Below are 21,221 nucleotides of genomic sequence, written 5' to 3' on the forward strand. Positions count from 1 at the left end.
CCAAGTGGCGTCGGGAGCAACTGCTTGCATTACCACTCTACTATGTCTATCTGTCATGGCTTTTGTGCCATCAGTACAGATACCAACACATTTTGACCACCAAATTCCATTTGATGTCACAAAGCTGTCCAGTACTTTAAAAATATCCTCTCCTGTTTTCCTGGTTTCCAGTGGTTTTCAGAAGAGGAAGTCTTCCTTAATATCCCTTATGCACATTCCATGATCGAACGTTCTAAACACACTTCCTATCGGTTTGGCAATTTCCAGTCAGTCTAGTTGTTATCGACGATATAACGTTACTACCACTATGTCGCAGTTTTTTACTAGGTGTCTTCAGGCCTCAAATTAATATTAATGATGTACATTGAATTGTTAAATCAGCCTCCGAGACTCCAGCTAGCAAGAATGAAAAGGGGTTCAAGATGTATATAGGAAGCTACATAGACAACTATGAAGGTGAGTACCAAGTCAATGACAGATATGACGACAATCAGTAGCTAGCTAATTTAACTACTAACTGTAGCTAGCTAGTTACTTCGTAAAATGATGTAACGTTGACAGAATCTACCTGAGAATGTGTGTATTTTCGTTAGCTTGGTTAAGTTATGCTTGCTAGCTATATTTGCTAGCTAAAAATAATTGTTATTCATGTCTTCTACACAGTATCTAACAAAGATACATTGACATGGGGAGATCACTGTGAGGGCTGCCTGTCACAGGTCCATGAGGAAGAGTGAAAAGCCGCACAGCATGAGAGTAGGGAAAGGTTATAGATGGCTACTAGGGACCTCGTTAAACATCTCCTGTGAGACACTGTCATCATGTTCAAAATGTGTTTAATCTTATCAGTAGATAGATATTAATGATGGGTCCCAATCCCAATTTAGAATTGCCCACTTAACAGGTTATTTGGTAAAGATCTGTTGATGCAGTGTTTGGTAATTGTGTTACTGAGACACAATGTATTCCTGTATAGTTAAGAGCCCCTAGTTAAGAAGACTAGACACTACTATGTTTATTGTTATTTATGGGCCGCATCATTCTTGTTTCTCACTTCAGTCTTTCATCACACTTATCTTCACAGATGGTGTTAAAGCACTGTGTTGCAGGAAGTGCTCTGTGCAATCATCTGGTGGCCCTTCTTTACCAGACAGCACACTACTCTCAACTAAACATTCCTGCTGCACCACCAGTTCACAGCTGCACAGACACAGAACAGCATTGGCACAAGCCAAGAACACTTGTGAGTATATCAATATCCATTAAAAAATGCACCTGAAAAGTATTCAGCCTATGTAACAGTAAATCCTTGTTAATTAGGGTGTGAAGCCAGGTCCGGTTGGTGGGATAGAGTTCTGTAAACCTACTAACTCGTGGGTCCGGCTGGTGGGATAGAGTTCCGTAAACCTATTAACTCGTGTGCTGATGGAATAAGGTAAGTTGGAGGTTCCTAGAATGGAAACATTATACAAAACATTTTCTTGTGATTGTATCCAGATGATAAGCCTAAACAGTGGTGTCTTTACGATGTAATGACAAATGTTTGGGACAAAGACTGGGGGGAAATATATAATCTATAATATATATATTTTAATTCATTTTATTTGAAATTTTGGGCTTGTGCTGTTTCTGGAAAAGTTACATGAGTCTTTGTCACAGTAATCTCTCCAACCTGGTGTTAAGGTTTTAAATGTTTTGCAGAAGTTCTCTCTACAAAGCACTCAATGGATACATGCCTGACATGGACCTTCTCCGCGTCTGCCAACGTATGCCAACTTTTCTCCACTTTACTGCCCCTCTTGTGACAACAATGGAAAAGTCAGCTGACGTGCCCCTGGTTGAGTCCTCCTTTGGGCCAGTGCAATGCGGCAGTGTTCTGTCCTATCAGCTTCCACAGCCAAAGACCCATGAAATTGTGAAGATTGCTGATGCCCCTTCTCCACCAATACTTCCATTAGATGGCTACAAGCTTCAGGCTTCCCAGTGTGCTTACGTCCTTAGCCATCAGGAGCAGTTCCACCTCAAGGAATTAGAGACAACCTACGAGATGTCACAAAGTTGTTGCTACAAGGGAGCAGAGCAGCAGCCCGGAATGGCATCAGCTCAGGAAATGGCAAACCTCGTTTCCGAGAGGTTTGCCATGTCCGAGAGGTTTTCCGGGGAGAGACCTCAGCTGTTTAAGGGATCTGGTATGCAGACCATGAAGATGAAGAGGGGGCTAGCCATGGAGCCAGTGGCTGTACAGGAGTACTGCACACTGAAGAATGTTAACTTCTCTCCGTGTGGCTTCGTGGTGCACCAAGATGCTCCATGGTTAGGATCCTCTCCAGATGGAATCATATTTGATCCCAGTGTAAGACCACACTTTGGACTCTTAGAGGTCAAGTTATGCTGACTGCCCTTACCTAAAGATACAGAATGGAGAGCTGAAGTTGAAGAGATCTCATGCTTACTACTGGCAGGTGCAAGGTCAAATCCTTCTCACAGGTTGTAGCTGGTGTGGCTTTGTCATCTGTGCACAGGAGGACATCCTAGTTGAAAGGATATATAAAGATCTACAGGTTTCAAAAACTATAAGAGAGAAGTTGACCACTTGTATTTTTTACCACTACTTGCAGAAGTGTCTCTCGCACCGGAATGGATCCCCTGCATGGGTGCCAAGTTTAGTGGTTTTATGAAAAATAAGTATTGATGTTCTTGTGAAGAAATCTACAGTAGAATAGATTTGTTTAAAAAAATGTATTTCAGCAAATGTTCAACAGTTCAGTTAATCAATTACACATCTCTAACATTGTATTCAATCTTGCATTCTGGCTGTACTGTGTTTACTTGATTTCTTTCCCCCAACCCTGTTACTCATTGCCTAATTAAAGCCAATTCAAGATCCACACAAACTGATATTCACTACAACACACTACAACACAAATGATTGATACATGTCGTAGATAAACAAATGATTATTTTGCTGCTAGCAAATAAACATGTACATTTACACTGGCTTGGCCCATGCTCTGGACCGGATCAGAGACGGCACAGTCCATAGGCAGCGCACCTTGTTCTTCACCACCCTCAGTCGGAGCAGGAGGTTTCAGTCTTCTTTCCCAAACACCAGGTCTCTTTTGAATTTGCCAGTTCCACGACAGTAATAACAACACCTATTTTTAAGTATTGTCGCCCCCCAATTTTTCCCTTGACAAAGTCACTTTCGACGAAATGTGTACTACACAGTAAAGTTGTCACGACGTACTGCCACTAACCACCTTTTTCTGAGCTCGACATCGACTGGGAAACGATGGAAGCTCACAATACCATGACATTTGGAAGAACCTGAATACAGAGGCACTGAACAATGTTCATTAGCACCTCCTTCGCGGGGCTGAAATTTAAACGTAGTCATTGCGAACTATTTCAGTCAGAGATGCATCGACGATAGCTAGTAAGCTAAGGATAAAAACAATAGCAGAACTCGCTCCGGAAGTCATCATCCCGGTCGGAAGTAAATTAGAACGTTGGAGGCGGAATAATGCATAGAGCCTATTGACCCCCATAAACGTGACGGACATATACCAGGAGCTGTGCCAGGCCCGCCACGTCTGTTGACTCATCCAGCTGTAACAGACATATACCAGGAGTTGTGCCAGGCCCACCATGTCTATTGACTCATCCAGCTGTAACAGACATATACCAGGAGTTGTGCCAGGCCCACCATGTCTATTGACTCATCCAGCTGTAACGCATAGAATTCACTGGCTTGTATGGAAAGCAGGTATTGTTTCAAAACATCTCCTGCCATGTCACTGCTGTGTTGTGATACAGTGTTGTTTGATGAAGGCATTGTCTGTATAGTTTTTTGGGCTTTTTCCCCCAGCATTGTCCCAGCCATATCCATGGCAGCAGGAAGAATTAAGTCCTCCACAATAGTATGGGGCTTCCCTGTCCTAGCTACTCGGTAGCTCACCATATAATACTCTTCTAGCCCCTTCTTATTAATGGTATCTGTTGCTTTTATATATGTGTTACTACTCGAAAGACGTCTTTATTCTCGCTCCAAAAACTTTTGATGTGTCTATGGACCCGGGCCTTACTTTTTTTAAACCATTTATCATTTTTTCGAGCAAACGGCATGAGCAGCAGCTTCATTTGGCTACATACGCGAGAGAGGAACGGTTAATGTGATTGGATGTTAATTATTTGACTAGGCTACCTGTATTTGACATTGTGTTGTTATTTCGCTGAACACTAGATGGTTGAATTTTATTTTGGGCAGTGAAACGAGGCTATTCAGGCGAGAGAAAAAAAACACGCAAATGTATAGCCCCGTTGGAAAATATAAATGGACTGTTAGGGGAGAAAAAAAAAGAGACAGTTGATCCGGGACAGAGAGGACTCTGGCCGGCGCTAATTCATAGGGTAATTAGTTTCTGCTGCTGTTTTCTGCTCCTTCCATTACGTGACGTCTTGATCTGCCCACGACAAGCAGGTCTAACGACCTAGCTGGGGATCTGCTTGGCAGCACAGTTGTGCAACACTTATTGCTATAATTGATTATAACTGTACATTACTGTTTCCTTTCCTTTCCTCCCCTTCCACTGACCCTCACCTTGATCTCCTTGCAGGTCTCTCCGGGTTTGAACACCAGCGTTCCCTCGCTGTACTCGTAGTCGGACCCAGCATTGGCTGAGCCGTCCTCGGTCCGGTAGTCTACATAGAAGGTGCTCTCCCCCAGGCCCCCTTGACACACCACAGCCAGCCTCAGTACGCCACAGTTCTCCATACACTGGCTGTGGGTGCTCTCGAACGCCAGGCGGCTGCACTCAGCCAGGTCGTCGTCCTCGCAGACCACTTCCTCGTCTACGGCGGCGGCGCGGCGGGAGTGGTCGGCGGCGTGCCTCTTGAGCACATTGCCGGCGCCGGTCATCATGCGCGTAGCCTGGATGCGGTAGAAGGCGCGGCTCTTCTGTTGATGGAGGAGGGCGTAGTAGTTGGCAAGATCTACCAGCTGATCCAGCTCCTTGTCCGGAAACTTCTGCTTCAGCTGCTTCAGGATGCGGATCACCTGGGGGCAGAGGAACAGGGGGTGAAAAAGAGGGACACAGACACAAACTTTCTCTCTGTGTCGAGGTTGTGTAACTTTTGTAGGTTCAGCACATTAGTAGCTCTTAATAGTCTCATTTGCTTGAGTGTGTTTGTATGTGTGGTTGAGGTGAGTATCTACAGTATGTGGGTGTTCATGAACTGCCTGAGTGTGTCCTCTTCATCTCTTTTTACTCTCTCTAACCCTACTGTGCCTTTATATATTCCAGAGAGGGCCTATGTACATGAACGGAATGAGTGTATCCTTTATAACTCTTCATCTCTCTCCCTCTCCATACTGTACCTGTATCCCTCTTTCTCTCCCCCTGATGTACTTGAATCCCTCTAACAGCAGGTCTCTCTCTCTCTCACCTCCTTGCGGCTCTCGTCCAGCTCCTTGGTATTCTCTACGGTCACCATGGTGCTGTTGGAGTTGGGCAGGTAGGCCACGGTGCCCGCCGCATTGTTGGCCCCATCCTGGAAGTTCTCACTGGGCATCATTCCCACCCCCCCTCCACTCTGAGGGAACTTTCCGTCCATAATCATCTCGAAGCCTTTCGGGGTTGTGTCCCCCTCAGTCTCCACGACGATGCCGTGCTTGTCGGCGCGGTAACGCTTGGCCATGTACTTGTAGAAGAGCAGACGTCGGTCGGCGATCCAGGCCAGGATCACACACACTGGGAAGTAGAACAGGGTGACCAGAGCCTCCCACACCTGAACACACACACACAAAGACAGGGGACCATTACAAGACATACATCCAAACTGGAAGGGGGTTGATTGTTTGGTTACACACACACATACAGTATCTATTCACATTTGCTAACACACACACACACAAAAGTGTACCTCCACTACTCCGGGTGAGATGACAGAGAGGATGAGGAAGAGCCAGATATAGGCGAAGATACTCCAGAAGGCTGTGATGAAGAACACACGCAGGTGTTTGATCTTCCTGGTCTCTCCTTCAGGGATGACCCACACACAGATGGCGATGATCACAAACATGTTGAAGGCGGCGCTGCCCACGATGGTGCCAGGGCCCAGCTCACCCGCCTCAAACCCGTGCCCACACACCTAACACCGGGAGACAGAGGAGAGAGACTTTTGAAGAACTTTTCCTTTTGGAGAACTTCTGTGCAGTATAAATCAAAAAGGTCATGTCATAAAAAGGCCAAATGTTATGTTGGTAAGATTTGACAATAACTTTAAAGTAGATATTCGTTTCTTTTGTCATTTTCAACTTCATTCCAGTACTAGTATACACTGCAACACTGATATGTTGTCGCTGGGGGGAGAGTTTTTGATGTGACACCCACTTATGAGTTGTGCTCGGGGAGTCTTTATGACACGACACCCACCTCTATGACAGACAGCAGGATCTCTGGGGCGGAGGAGCCTAGAGCCATCAGAGTCAAGTTGGACACAGTCTCGTTCCAGATACGTACAGTGGCCACAGATGTCTCACCGCTTGGCATGGTGATGGTCACGTCCTTCTCCTGCAGGACAGACAGAGAGGGGTCTCACACACACACATGAATGCATACATACACACACATGCGCTCACACACAGGTCATCACTCTATTCCCCCCATACCATTCCAGTATCTCACCACCAGACTCATACATATCTTAATCTCATCTAGCCAGTTACTGTAAAAAAACAACTGCTCATAGGCCAGAGATGGTAGTGGGAGTAGTAGTGGGAAGCTACAGATTTCTTTCTTCTCCACATATAAGCATGACGGATGGTATTTACAGTATCCTACCATCAGGGAGGATGCAACCCTGACTCCCTGACAGAAGGGAAGGGGACAATCTGTTATTCTAATCTAGTGATGGGGGGCTATGGAGACTCAAGTTTTATTAGTCGTATGTAAGGGATACACATGGTATACAACGTCCTACAAAATGCTGACTTGCAGGTTCCTTTACATTGACAGTGACCTTGATATGTAGGGTTGGTTGATTTTACTGAAGTGGGCTAAGTCAGGGTCACAGTGTTTCTTGGTAGTCTTAAAAAATCTACTTTCAAACAAAAGTATAGACCTCACACACACATGGTTATGGGCTTAAAAAAGAAGACATCTGTACAATGTCAGATATAGAGTTGAAATCTATTCAATTTTGAGATTGCATCCCAGTATTACCCCTTATATCATCACAGCAGACTGAAATGTAACAAAACCGTTTAATATAGAAACCTGATGTTTATTAATGATGAAATTATAAAAAAATATGAATAACATTCCACCCACGAGGCCACTAACTCATTTGACTGCCAGAAATGGCTACGCCATCCCTCAATCCCCATCCCTCCATATCCCCATCCCTCCATATCCCCATCCCTCAATATCTCAATATCCCCATCCCTCCATCTGCCATCCCCATCTCACCATCCCTCCATATCCCCATCCCTCAATCCCCATCCCTCCATCTCCCCATCCCTCCATATCCCCATCCCTCCATATCCCCATCCCCATCCCTCCACATCTCAATATCCCCATCCCTCCATCCGCCATCCCCATCTCACCATCCCTCCATATCCCCATCCCTCAATCCGCATCCCTCTATCTCCCCATCCCTCAATCCCCATCCCTCTATCTCCCCATCCCTCAATATCTCAATATCCCCATCCCTCCATCCGCCATCCCCATCTCACCATCCCTCCATCTCCCCATCCCTCAATATCTCAATATCCCCATCCCTCCATCTCCCCATCCCTCAATATCTCAATATCCCCATCCCTCCATCCGCCATCCCCATCTCACTATCCCTCCATCTCCCCATCCCTCAATATCTCAATATCCCCACTCCTCCATCTCCCCATTCCTCAATATCTCAATATCCCCATCCCTCAATATCCCCATCCCTCCATCTCCCCATCACTCAATATCTCAATATCCCCATCCCTCCATCCGCCATCACCATCTCACCATCCCTCCATATCCCCATCCCTCCATCTCCCCATCCCTCAATATCTCAATATCCCCATCCCTCCATCCGCCATCCCCATCTCGCCATCCCTCCATATCCCCATCCCTCCATATCCCCATCCCTCAATATCTCAATATCCCCATCCCTCCATCCGCCATCCCCATCTCGCCATCCCTCCATATCCCCATCCCTCAATCCCCATCCCTCCATCTCCCCATCCCTCAATATCTCAATATCCCCATCCCTCCATCCGCCATCCCCATCTCGCCATCCCTCCATATCCCCATCCCTCCATATCCCCATCCCTCCATTACTTTCCAAGATGGCGTAGCAGTCAGACGTCTTGTCCTGTCGTGTCCCTTGTATATATCTTTTTACATATTTTTCTTCGCATATCTTTTAAAAATATTTTCCTAAACCTCAACTTTGAAATACTCTCCTGCAACCCGCCTCACCCAATGTGGCGTGGATCTGCTTTTTCTAAAGTATTTCTATATACTTCGGATCTGGAATCCCTCAACTGAAGCTAGCCAGCTACCTACCGACCAGCTATCAGCTGGCAAACCATTGCTAGCGGTCATCAGCTAACCTTTAGCTCGGAAATCTCTCGCCAGTTCGAACAACGTGACTCAAACCAGAGCATAACGGACCTATTTCTCTCCATTTCCCTGGATTCCTACCGCAAACTCTGAACATTTTCATCTGGATCTTCGCAACTAGCTAACCGCAATCCCGGGTGACCACTCCTGGCTAGCGCTTCCATTCCGGAGCAAGCACCAATTAGCCTGAAGCTAGCCCGGCCAGGGCTCCTGTGATACCACCGAATCCCAATCCTGGGCTACAATATCCGGACCCCTTCTACTGCCGGTACGGGGCACAGAACCCCGCCGATCCTCTACGACTGGAATACCGATATAATCTGCCTGATGATTCCAACAGGCCCCTCGGGCGCGACGCCCGCTGAAGGCCCATTCTGTTAACCTGCTAGGCCTGCTAGCTACCTAGAGCTACTTGGAACCCTACTAACTCCACGACTGGTCTATCGACGTGACCGCACAAAGAGGAAAAAACAGACTTACCCCCATCGCGACAGGCATCGGCCTGCTAACTGTCTGAATCGCCGTGTTCCCAGTCAGCCCAACCACTCACTGGACCCATATGTTCACTTGGCTATGCATGCCTCTCTCTAATATCAATATGCCTCTTCCATTACTGTCCTGGTTAATGATTCATGTCTTATTTCACTGTAGAGACTCTAGCCCTGCTCAATATGCCTTAACCATGTTTTACACTACCTACATATGCGATGACAGCACCTGGTTTAAACATCTCTAGAGACTATATCTCTCTCATCATTACTCAATGCCTAGGTTTACCTCCAATGTACTCACATCCTACCTACTTTACACTTTGCCTTGAATCTATGCTATTGTGCCCAGAAACCTGTTCCTTTTACTCTCTGTTCCAAACGTGCAAGACAGCCAGTTCGTATAGCATTTAGCCGTACCCTTATCCTTCTCCTCTTCTGTTCCTCTGGTGATGTAGAGGTTAATCCAGGTCCTGCAGTGCCTAGCTCCACTCCCCAGGTGCTCTCATTTGTTGCCTTCTGTAACCGTAAAAGCCTTGGTTTCATGCATGTTGACATTAGAAGCCTACTACCTAAGTTTGTTTTACTCACTGCTTTAGCACACTCTGCCAACCCGGATGTTTTAATCGTGTCTGAATCCTGGCTTAGGAAAACCACCAAAAACCTTAATCTCCATCGCTAACTATAACATTTTCCGCCAAGATAGAACTGCCAAGGGGGGCGGTGTTGCAATCTACTGCAAAGATCGCCTGCAGAGTTTGGTATTACTATCCAAGTCTGTTACCCAAACAATTCGAGCTTCTACTAAAAATGAACCTTTCCAGAAACAAGTCTCTCTCTGTTGCCGCTTGCTATAGACCTCCCTCTGCCCCCAGCTGTGCCCTCGAAACCATATGTGAATTGATTGCCCCCAATCTATCTTCTGAGCTCGTGCTACTAGGTGACCTAAACTGGGGCATGCTTAACACCCCGGCCATCCTACAATCCAAGCTTGATGCTCTCAATCTCACAGAAATTATCAATGAACCTACCAGGTACAACTCCAAATCCGTAAACACTGGCTCACCATCTTAAATAAGCATGCCCCATTCAAACAATTTAGAACTAGGAATAGATATAGTCCTTGGTTCACTCCAGACCTGTCTGTCCTTGACCAGCACAAAAACATCCTGTGACGTTCAAATCAAATCAAATCAAAATTGATTTGTCACATACACATGATTAGCAGATGTTAATGCGAGTGTAGCGAAATGCTTGTGCTTCTAGTTCCGACAATGCAGTAATAACCAACGAGTAATCTAGCTAACAATTCCAAAACTACTACCTTATACACATAAGTGTAAAGGGATAAAGAATATGTACATAAAGATATATGAATGAGTGATGGTACAGAGCGGCATAGGCAAGATGCAGTAGATGGTATCGAGTACAGTATATACATATGAGATGAGTATGTAAACAAAGTGGCATAGTTTAAAGTGGCTAGTGATACATGTCAACATAAAGATGCAGTAGATGATATAGAGTACAGTATATACGTATACATATGAGATAAATAATGTAGGGCATGTAAACATTATATTAAGTAGCATTGTTTAAAGTGGCTAGTGATATATTTTACATCAATTCCCATCAATTCCCATTATTAAAGTGGCTGGAGTTGAGTCAGTGTGTTGGCAGCAGCCACTCAATGTTAGTGGTGGCTGTTTAACAGTCTGATGGCCTTGAGATAGAAGCTGTTTTTCAGTCTCTCGGTCCCAGCTTTGATGCACCTGTACTGACCTCGCCTTCTGGACGATAGCGGGGTGAACAGGCAGTGGCTCGGGTGGTTGTTGTCCTTGATGATCTTTATGGCCTTCCTGTGACATCGGGTGGTGTAGGTGTCCTGGAGGGCAGGTAGTTTGCCCCCGGTGATGCGTTGTGCAGACCTCACTACCCTCTGGAGAGCCTTACGGTTGTGGGCGGAGCAGTTGCCGTACCAGGCGGTGATACAGCCCGACAGGATGCTCTCGATTGTGCATCTGTAGAAGTTTGTGAGTGCTTTTGGTGACAAGCCAAATTTCTTCAGCCTCCTGAGGTTGAAGAGGCGCTGCTGCGCCTTCTTTCGCGATGCTGTCTGTGTGGGTGGACCAATTCAGTTTGTCTGTGATGTGTACGCCGAGGAACTTAAAACTTACTACCCTCTCCACTACTGTTCCATCGGTGTGGATAGGGGGGTGTTCCCTCTGCTGTTTCCTGAAGTCCACAATCATCTCCTTAGTTTTGTTGACGTTGAGTGTGAGGTTATTTTCCTGACACCACACTCCGAGGGCCCTCACCTCCTCCCTGTAGGCCGTTTCGTCGTTGTTGGTAATCAAGCCTACCACTGTTGTGTCGTTCGCAAACTTGATGATTGAGTTGGAGGCGTGCGTGGCCACGCAGTCGTGGGAGAACAGGGAGTACAGTAGAGGGCTCAGAACGCACCCTTGTGGGGCCCCAGTGTTGAGGATCAGCGGGGTGGAGATGTTGTTACCTACCCTCACCAACTGGGGGCAGCCCGTCAGGAAGTCCAGTACCCAGTTGCACAGGGCGGGGTCGAGACCCAGGGTCTCGAGCTTGATGACGAGTTTGGAGGGTACTATGGTGTTAAATGCTGAGATGTAGTCGATGAACAGCATTCTCACATAGGTATTCCTCTTGTCCAGATGGGTTAGGGCAGTGTGCAGTGTGGTTGAGATTGCATCGTCTGTGGACCTATTTGGGCGGTAAGCAAATTGGAGTGGGTCTAGGGTGTCAGGTATGGTGGAGGTGATATGGTCCTTGACTAGTCTCTCAAAGCACTTCATGATGACGGAAGTGAGTGCTACAGGGCGGTAGTCGTTTAGCTCAGTTACCTTAGCTTTCTTGGGAACAGGAACAATTGGTGGCCCTCTTGAAGTATGTGGGAACAGCAGACTGGGATAGGGATTGATTGAATATGTCCGTAAACACACCAGCCAGCTGGTCTGCGCATGCTCTGAGGGCGCGGCTGGGGATGCCGTCTGGGCCTGCAGCCTTGCGAGGGTTAACACGTTTGAATGTTTTACTCACCTCGGCTGCAGTGAAGGAGAGTCCGCATGTTTTGGTTGCGGGCCGTGTCAGTGGCACTGTATTGTCCTCAAAGCGGGCAAAAAAGTTATTTAGTCTGCCTGGGAGCAAGGCATCCTGGTCCGTGACTGGGCTGGTTTTCTTTTTGTAGTCCGTGATTGACTGTAGACCCTGCCACATACCTCTTGTGTCTGAGCCGTTGAATTGCGATTCTACTTTGTCTCTATACTGACGCTTAGCTTGTTTGATTGCCTTGCGGAGGGAATAGCTACACTGTTAGTATTCGGTCATGTTTCCGGTCACCTTGCCCTGATTAAAAGCAGTGGTTCGGGCTTTCAGTTTCACGCGAATGCTGCCATCAATCCACGGTTTCTGGTTTGGGAATGTTTTAATCATTGCTATGGGAACGTTCTGCATTAGCATCGAATAGCCCCTGTGATATGAAACTTTTCAGGGAAGTTATGAACAAATATACACAGGCAGTTAGGAAAGCTATGGCTAGCTTTTTCAAACAGAAATTTGCATCCTGTAGTACGAACTCAAAAACGTTCTGGGACACTGTAAAGTCCATGGAGAATAAGAGCACCTCATCCTGAGGCTAGGAAACACTGTCACCACCGATAAATCCACTATAATTGAGAATTTCAATAAGCATTTCTCTACGGCTGGCCATGCTTTCCACCTGGCTACCCCTACCCCGGCCAAATGCCCGGCACCCTCCACAGCAACCCGCCAAAGCCCCCACCATTTCTCCTTCACGCAAAAACAGATAGCTGATGTTCTGAAAGAGCTGCAAAATCTGGACCCCTACAAATCAGGCGAGCTAGACAATCTGGACCCTCTCTTTCTGAAATTATCTGCCGAAATTGTTGCAACCCCAAATTACTAGCCTGTTCAACCTCTCTTTCGTATCGTCTAGATTCCCAAAGATTGGAAAGCTGCCGCGGTCATCCCCCTCTTCAAAGGGGGTGACACTCTAGACCCAAACTGCTACAGACCTATATCTATCCTACCCTGTCTTTCTAAGGTCGTCGAAAGCCAAGTTAACAAACAGATTACTGACCATTTCGAATCCCACAGTACCTTCTCCGCTATGCAATCTGGTTTCAGAGCTGTTCATGGGTGCACCTCAGCCACGCTCAAGCTCCCAAACGATCTCATATCCGCCATCGATAAGAGACATTACTGTGCAGCCGTATTCATCGACCTGGCCAAGGTTTTCGACTCTGTCAATCACCACATTCTTATTGGCAGACTTGACAGCCTTGGTTTCTCAAATGATTGCCTCGCCTGGTTTACCAACTACTTCTCTGATAGAGTTCAGTGTGTCAAATCGGAGGGCCTGTTGTTCGGACCTCTGGCAGTCTCTATGGGGGTGCCACAGGGTTCAATCCTCGGGCTGACTCTCTTCTCTGTATACATCAATGATGTTGCTCTTGCTGCTGGTGATTCTCTGATACACCTCTACGCAGACGACACCATTCTGTATACCTCTGGCCCTTCTTTGGACACTGTGTTAGCTAACCTCCAAACGAGCTTCAACTCCATACAACTCTCCTTCCGTGATCTCCAACTGCTCTTAAACGCAAGTAAAACTAAATGCATGCTATTCAACTGATCACTGCCCGCACCTTCTCACCTGTCCAGCATCACTACTCTGGACAGCTCTGACTTAGAATACGTGGACAACTATAAATACCTAGGTGTCTGGTTAGACTGTAAACTCTCCTTCCAGACTCGCATTAAGCAACTCCAACCAAAATTAAATCTAGAATTGGCTTCCTATATCGCAACAAAGCATCCTTCACTCATGCTGCCAAACATACCCTCGTAAAACTGACCATCCTACCGATCCTCGATTTTGATGATGTCATCTATAAAATAGCCTCCAACACTCTACTCAACAAACTGGATGCAGTCTCACAGTGCCATCCGTTTTGTCACCAAAGCCCCATACACTACCCACCATTGCAATCTGTACGCTCTCATTGGTTGGCCCTCGCTTCATACTCGTCGCCAAACCCACTGGCTACAGGTTATCTACAAGTCTCTGCTAGGTAAAGCCCCGCCTTATCTCAGCTCACTGGTCACCATAGCAGCACCCACTCGTAGCATGCGCTCCAGCAGGTATATCTCACTGGTCACCCCCAAAGCCAATTCCTACTTTGGTCGCCTTTCCTTCCAGTTCTCTGCTGCCAATGACTGGAACAAACTGCAAACATCTCTGAAGCTGGAGACTCATATCTCCCTCACTAGCTTTAAGCATCAGCTGTCAGAGCAGCTCACAGATCACTGCACCTGTACATAGCCCATCTGTAAACAGCCCATCTATCTACCTACCTCATCCCCATACAGTATTATTTATTTATTTATCTTGCTCCTTTGCACCCCAGTATCTCTACTTGCACATTCATCTTCTGCACATCTACCATGCCAGTGTTTAATTGCTATATTGTAATTACTTCGCCACCATGGCCTATGTATTGCCTTAACTCCCTTATCTTACCTTATTTGCACTCACTGTATACAGACTTTTTATTTTCTTTTGTTCTACTGTATTATTGACTATGTTTTGTTTATTCCATGGGTAACTCTGTGTTGTTGTATGTGTCACATTGCTATGCTTTATCTTGGCCAGGTCGCAGTTGCAAATGAGAACTTGTTCTCAACTAGCCTACCTGGTTAAATAAAGGTGAAATAAAATTAAAAATTAAAAAAATCCCTCCATCCCTCCATTCCCATATCCCCATCCCTCCATCTCCATTCCCACATACCCACATCCCTCCATCTGCATCCCCATATCCCTCCATCTGCATCCCTCCATCCGCATCCCTCCATCCAGGCACCCCTGTTACAATACACTCCAAATTAGGCAACTGGGGTGGTCTAAATCCTTCCTAATGGATGAACTTCTGGAAATTACTCTCCTGATAGATGCTCTTATTGTGAACTTACGAAAAATGGTGTGCAATTTGCTCGGTCAGAGAGAAAATTTAAAAAGGGATTATGAACAAAGATGTTGAACACATGGTTGGCTTTAAAGAGGACAATATTACAAACAGATAACTAGTAAATTCACAATGGTGTTCGATGGCCCAACAAACTGAAATGGATTAATAACTCATGAAAAAAATTATTAACTGCCCCAGATAATTGATTATTTAATGGATTCCAAGGCTAGAATCTATTTCAGTTTCTTGTCAGCAGAGAAATCCAATTCATAACAATGTCAAAAAGTCTGGACCAATTATCTAAAGCTTTAAATCAGATGGAATCAATAATTCACTAAGTCTCATTATTTTCCAATTGTTTCGTTCTGAACAGAACCGCTATTTTTTGGGTCGCGTTCCAGCTTTGAAAAGTACCTGTTTATATCATTATGTTCCTTTTTTTAACTAGCATTGAAAATCCATTCTTCTCTAATAAAAAATCTCTCCCCATTGTCTTTTTTTTTCTAAGATTTTAGTTTTTTAGTTTTAACAATACAAAACATACACATACAAACGACATCACACCAATATCAACTACATCACACCTGCCCTGACGAACATGCTCACAACCCCATCTCCAGAGCCCGCATCATTCTCCGCCACATGGCCTCAAATTGCACCATTTTGTTTCTCTCCGTCACCCGCGCGCTCTCTCCCCATCTTCTGAATCACGCTGAAACGTCAGTAGGTTACAGTAGCCTATGCTTCGGAGGGGGAGGGGCAGGTAGCTTACACACGCACACACACTGCCAAAAAAATTCGGCTGGCAGGCAGGCAGACACTGGAAGAAGTTTCTGAGTGACAAAGTGAGGGCTTTGCATAGGCACTTTGTTGCATTTTTTGTGGGACTAGAAAAACATGCCCGGTATGTAAAAGAATGCTATTAACCGGTTCCCATGCTTTTAAAATAATGGTTCTGTTCCGGAACAGAATCTATCCCTGTCGTTCCTGGTTCTGTTTCTGTTCCTTGAAAATTTTTGTAATTTTCCAGTTTTCGGTTTTGTTCCCTGAACTGGTTCCAACCCAAGGTTAGAATCTATTTCAGTTTCTTGAGTCAACAATATCTCTTGTCAGCAGAGAAATCCAATTCATAACAATGTCAGAATATGAACCAATTACCCAAACTTTAAATCAGATGGAACCAATAATTCAATACACTAAGTCTGCATATCAGGATGTGTTTCAATGAACATACTGTAAATACTGGAATTCCATATGGGCCCAAAGTCAGTCACTACAAGAAATGTGAAAACCCAAACATAGAAATAACACGTTAATTTGAGCTGTCTGTGGTAACACCGCAAAGCAAGGTGGCATTTCTGGAGAAAGAAACTGTTATGTCTATCACCCCTGCAGAGGCGAGTTTTACAATGACTTTATCATATAATGTTCAACCTGTTTCGATGTTCACTGTGTTGGAGTGACAGTTAATGTAGTCTAGGGAGAGGTGAGAGAGGAGAGCCAACCACTGGGTCTAAGAGTGGGAGAGCTCTCTCTGTAAAAATACAATCTCTTCATTCTATTTCTATGTCATTTCCATTATGTGGTGAATGACAACTCTACATAAACACAGTCTATCATATGGGTCAATCTATCACACAGTACCAACCTGTGAGGTTATGACCTCGATAGAGGCCATGAAACGGTCTGCGATGATGGACACTCCCAGGAACATGTACATGAGACAGGTGAAGTAGACCACAGCCCTGGCTACCTGGTCACCCAGCCCGGGGCTCAGGGGCTTCCACACGGGCAGCAGGGTGCCCGGCCTGCACACCACCGGCTGCGAACACTTTGAACTGCCGCCCAGCCCCGTACTGCTGTTGCTCCAGAACTCCGGAGACATGGAGGGATAGGACATGGTGGAGATGGAGCGGTTCTCTTCCTCTCCTACTCCTCCTCCTCGTAGAGACTCCAGGGCGCAGGGTGAAGGAAGGGGGAGGAGGAGGAAGAGGAGGAAGGGGACGGAGGCAGAAAGAGAGGTGGGGAGGAGTGCCATGGTGGAGAATTCCGGGGGAAGAGAGGGATGAGGTGGACGAAGAGAGAGACGAGGAGAAGATGCCAACGTGGCAAGGAGGGGTAGGACTAGCTCACCTAGGAGGAGAGAGAGATGGATAGAAGAGTAAAGAGAAGAGAGAAAAGAGAGAGAGAGAACAATACTTGGTTAGATGTTGGGTGTAGCCAGCAGCAAACATACCCAGCCTTTCATGGACCTGTAAATAAATAAACCATCTACCTCAAAATCAGTTTCAGTTATTTTTTACGAAATTAAAACTGAATCATGAGGTATTACTGCAGTTGACATAGAATAAATCATTTTTCAACCATTGTCCTTGTTTCCAGTTGCTGTGGAATGTTTCCAACTGCAATATGAGAACAAAAATGTCAACATGCACATGAATAGTAAATGTTAAAGTCATGCCCCTGAATCATGAATATAAACCTTTCATGGCTATTCAAGTCGGAGGTTCCCAGATTAGTCTACGTGCTCTCTGCTTTCTATTGACAGGAGAGACAGACAGACAGAGAGAGAGATAGTTCAAGGCGGATTCTGTGACGACAGTGCTGTCATTAAAGCCCAAAGCGGAGGGAGAATGTTTGGCCCTGGAGAGAGAGAGAAGGCTGGGGTTTGGATGGGAGAGATAGTTCGTGGTGGATTCTGTGACTCTGTTCCAACAGGCTTCGTGACATTGCACCAGGCTCTCCACAAAGACCTGTTCCCTCGGTCGAGAACACAATGACCCTGAGAGCCAGAACACTGAGCAGCAAGACACTCAGACACTCTCTCTCGCTGTTAAAGTGGGTCAGGGTCCATGGCTGACCAGCAGTGTGTTTTTGAAGTGGGATGTACAGAAAGTTAGTTTCTTTGCTTGCTTGTTTGTTCTACTAGGTTCCAAATTGCATCCTATGTACTATATAGTGCACTACTTTTGAACCGGGCCCATAGGGAAACGGGTGAAATTTCATTTGGGATGAAGGGGCTAGTGGGTAGAATTGTTGCACAGATACATACAACTTTAGGCCTTTACATACACTCACATGTCAGTATATGAGGGTGTGTGTGTGTATACAGTCGCTGTTATTCAACCATTCTTTCACCGGGTGTCATTTACAGCCCAATGTAACTGTATGTATTGTATTGCGTGTAGTTTCTGTGAGCAGTGTGTGAGCACCATATGTAAGGGAGAATGTGTAGAGCAGAGAGCCAGTTTAGTCGATTACAGTCACAATGTGAGATCTGCTGAGGATAGCCTGGGGTGAAGACACCTGGTCACACACACGCACACACAGGCACACTCTCTCTCTCTTCATCTTTCTCTGCCACGTTCCCTGTCCAGCTTTAACATTATAGAGCAGCCCTTGAAAGCTTATCCATCTCAATAGACTTGTCTATATACAGTAGAATTCGACATGCACCAGACAACAATAAGTAAGATTTATCTTACTTAGAAAATAATTGTATTACATGCTTGTACTGCTATAGACACATCCATCAAACATACACATGCCAGTGTATGTCTGAATAGTCATGAGTATCCCATTGTCAAGAATATTATATTGAGAGGCTGCCCACAAAACTATCATCTAATGCATTTGCAGGAGGAACACCTCAGGTTACACGTAATGCATTGTTTCTACTGCATGTCATACACCGTCTGGGATTCTATGTAATTGGTCTTAACGGACAACAGTAGAAGATATTTCCGTACGCATACACGCACACACACACACACACACACACACTCGCACGCACACACACACACACACGCAAACACGCACACACACACACACCTCCAGTGTGCAGTCGTGTTCTGCCTGTCTCCTCAGGCTGACAGTCCAGTCTAACTCTGTGTTTGCTTATAGATGGATGTCTAATGATGCAGAGCTGATGTTGCCCATTTCCGTACTGCACTCTACCAGAATGCACCTCCAGCACCACACTACCATACCTGAATATCAAGCAGGAGAATAAGAGAGGGGTACTGGGGGAAGAAGGGGAGGATGGCTCCTTACACTGGGTCTGCGCTTGTTCAGAGAGCAGCACTCTCTGGATGGGTCTTAAATGGCACCCTATTTCATATCAAGTCCACTGCGTTTGACCAGGGCCCATAGGGCTCTGGTGAAAAGAAGTGCACTATATAGGGAATATGCTGCCATTAAGGATGCACTTTATATTTCAGAGTAGAGTGTTTGTGTTGTGTTCCTCTGTGACCTGTTAATCAGAGCCACTCCGAGGCTGGGGGACGACATGGAGGGATGCTGCAGGAGAAAAAAAGAGGAAAAAGGAATCTGAAGAGATGTTTAAATGGGAGATGCGACGAGAGGACGGTTGAGGTGTCCATGAGAGGAGGGTTGCTGATACTAAGTAAAATGGACAGGGAGAAGGGGGAAATTAATGTAGAGAGAGTGAAAAAGAAAGAGAGAGAGAGAGGAGAGAGAGAGAAAGGCAGGGCAAAAGAGGACCTGAAAGAGGATGAGAGAGAGGAAGAGAGTGAGAAAACCATAGAGAGAGAGATGAGAGAGGGAAAGAGAAAAAAGAAAGAGTGGGGTAGTCCTGCTATGATGAGTGTGTTAATACATATTCTCAGCACGGCCAGAGTGTTTCCATGACGACCTGGTGAAGGTTTGGGAGGGTGATGCATCACAGATGGAACAGGAGAGAGAAGAAGAGAGGAAGTAGAGAGAGGGAAGAAGAGGAAGGAGAGAGAGAGAGAGAAGAGAGGAAGAAACAAAGAGCCTAGGAGGATTCTTCGTCACAAGCATACTGCCTTTCATGGACGTGTCCACTAGTGTCCTCTGGGGCTGGGTACTGTGGGGAAGGGCTCTTCAAGCAGCCCGGTTGGCTAGGCTGGGTCTGGGAGCGGGACTCGGGGTATGTATAGCTGCCTCATCAAAACTGCTGAACCGCACAAATTCACACACGCTCGAAAGCAGATGTAAACACACAATCCTGCACGTACACAAACAGTCAAGAAGAATCAGCTTGGGCGTATATTTCCTGTGACATTTATGTGACCTTTATGTGAAATTAAGCACTTTGTGGTTACAGATGTGCAGACAGTGACCTGCATACACACTCACCATGAAGCACAGAGGACAGTGAACATTGACAATGAACATTGAATCCAGAGACACATGAGAAGAAGTGAATTGGGACGGAGACTTGATTGAATTAGAGTTAATATGGAAAATTGCTGTTTAATTATAATTGAAGACATATGAAGGATTAGGATAAGTCATTGACGCAGCGTCGTCTGGGTATGGCCGGGGTAGGCCGTCATTGTAAATAAGAATTTGTCCTCAACCGACTTGCCTAGTTAGATAAAGGTTAAATTAAAAAAATGTAAGAAAATAAATTGGTCTGGTCTGGGGTGACCCCTAACCGGAGCTCTAAGAAAGGGAAGTCAATTTTTGGGCATAGAGACTGAAAGAGGCACCACTCTGGTTATGCTTGCATGCATCAGGCAGAAGTCTGGGCTTGTGCACACCCACGGACCCACGGACACAGAGTTAGAGTATGTGCCCAGCCTTTGGTCAATGGTACCCGATTGTAGTCAGGTGATAGCTAGTGCCAAGTAGGTAAAAAAAAGTAAATTAAGGAGTAAAAGGCCAATAGCATGTGTATGGACGGAGGGGGAGGATGTCCTGTGGTTAGATGGGGTGCAGAGATAGATGCTGTAAGAATGTATAATATTGCTTCATTTAAGGTTGGGTAAGAATATGCATGTTATGGAAGGAATGGAAGAAACGTATTAAACTGTGTTAAAGCTGACCTAACCTGAACCAACCCTTTTCCGATAGCTACTTTGAGGAAAATTGTACGTTTGCCTATGATATGTGGTTGTCCCACCTAGCTACAGTATCTTGAGATAAATGCACTAACTGTACGTCGCTCTGGATAAGAGCGTCTGCTAAATGACTAGAATGTACAAGTGTAAGTGAAGCTGTAAGGTATACGAGGAGTTTAGATCTTTTCGGTCCTTACACTCATTCGGGGGCGGCAGGGTAGCCTAGTGGTTAGAGCATTGGACTAGTAACCGAAAGGTTAGTTCATATCCCCGAGCTAA

General features: G+C 45.8%; 1 protein-coding gene and 1 pseudogene across 1 annotated transcript in view; one reads left to right on the forward strand and one right to left on the reverse strand.

Annotated features, from left to right (window-relative positions):
* LOC110507584 (sodium/calcium exchanger 2) overlaps positions 1 to 21,221 on the reverse strand; it is a 101,710-nt gene that overhangs the window by 22,641 nt on the left and 57,848 nt on the right. The window contains exons 2-6 of the mRNA XM_036964940.2: positions 16,763 to 17,247; positions 6,435 to 6,572; positions 5,923 to 6,150; positions 5,446 to 5,787; positions 4,601 to 5,056 (exon numbers count right to left, since the gene is read on the reverse strand). Of these exons, the coding sequence (XP_036820835.2) occupies positions 4,601 to 5,056; positions 5,446 to 5,787; positions 5,923 to 6,150; positions 6,435 to 6,572; positions 16,763 to 17,152 (1,554 nt within the window). The 5' untranslated portion in view covers positions 17,153 to 17,247. The remainder of the gene's footprint in view (positions 1 to 4,600; positions 5,057 to 5,445; positions 5,788 to 5,922; positions 6,151 to 6,434; positions 6,573 to 16,762; positions 17,248 to 21,221) is intronic.
* LOC149971235 (uncharacterized) lies at positions 1,811 to 2,806 on the forward strand (annotated as a pseudogene).

This window comes from Oncorhynchus mykiss, chromosome 27 (assembly GCF_057628025.1).
Source record: "Oncorhynchus mykiss isolate SJ-2025 chromosome 27, ASM5762802v1, whole genome shotgun sequence".
NCBI lineage: Eukaryota > Metazoa > Chordata > Actinopteri > Salmoniformes > Salmonidae > Oncorhynchus > Oncorhynchus mykiss.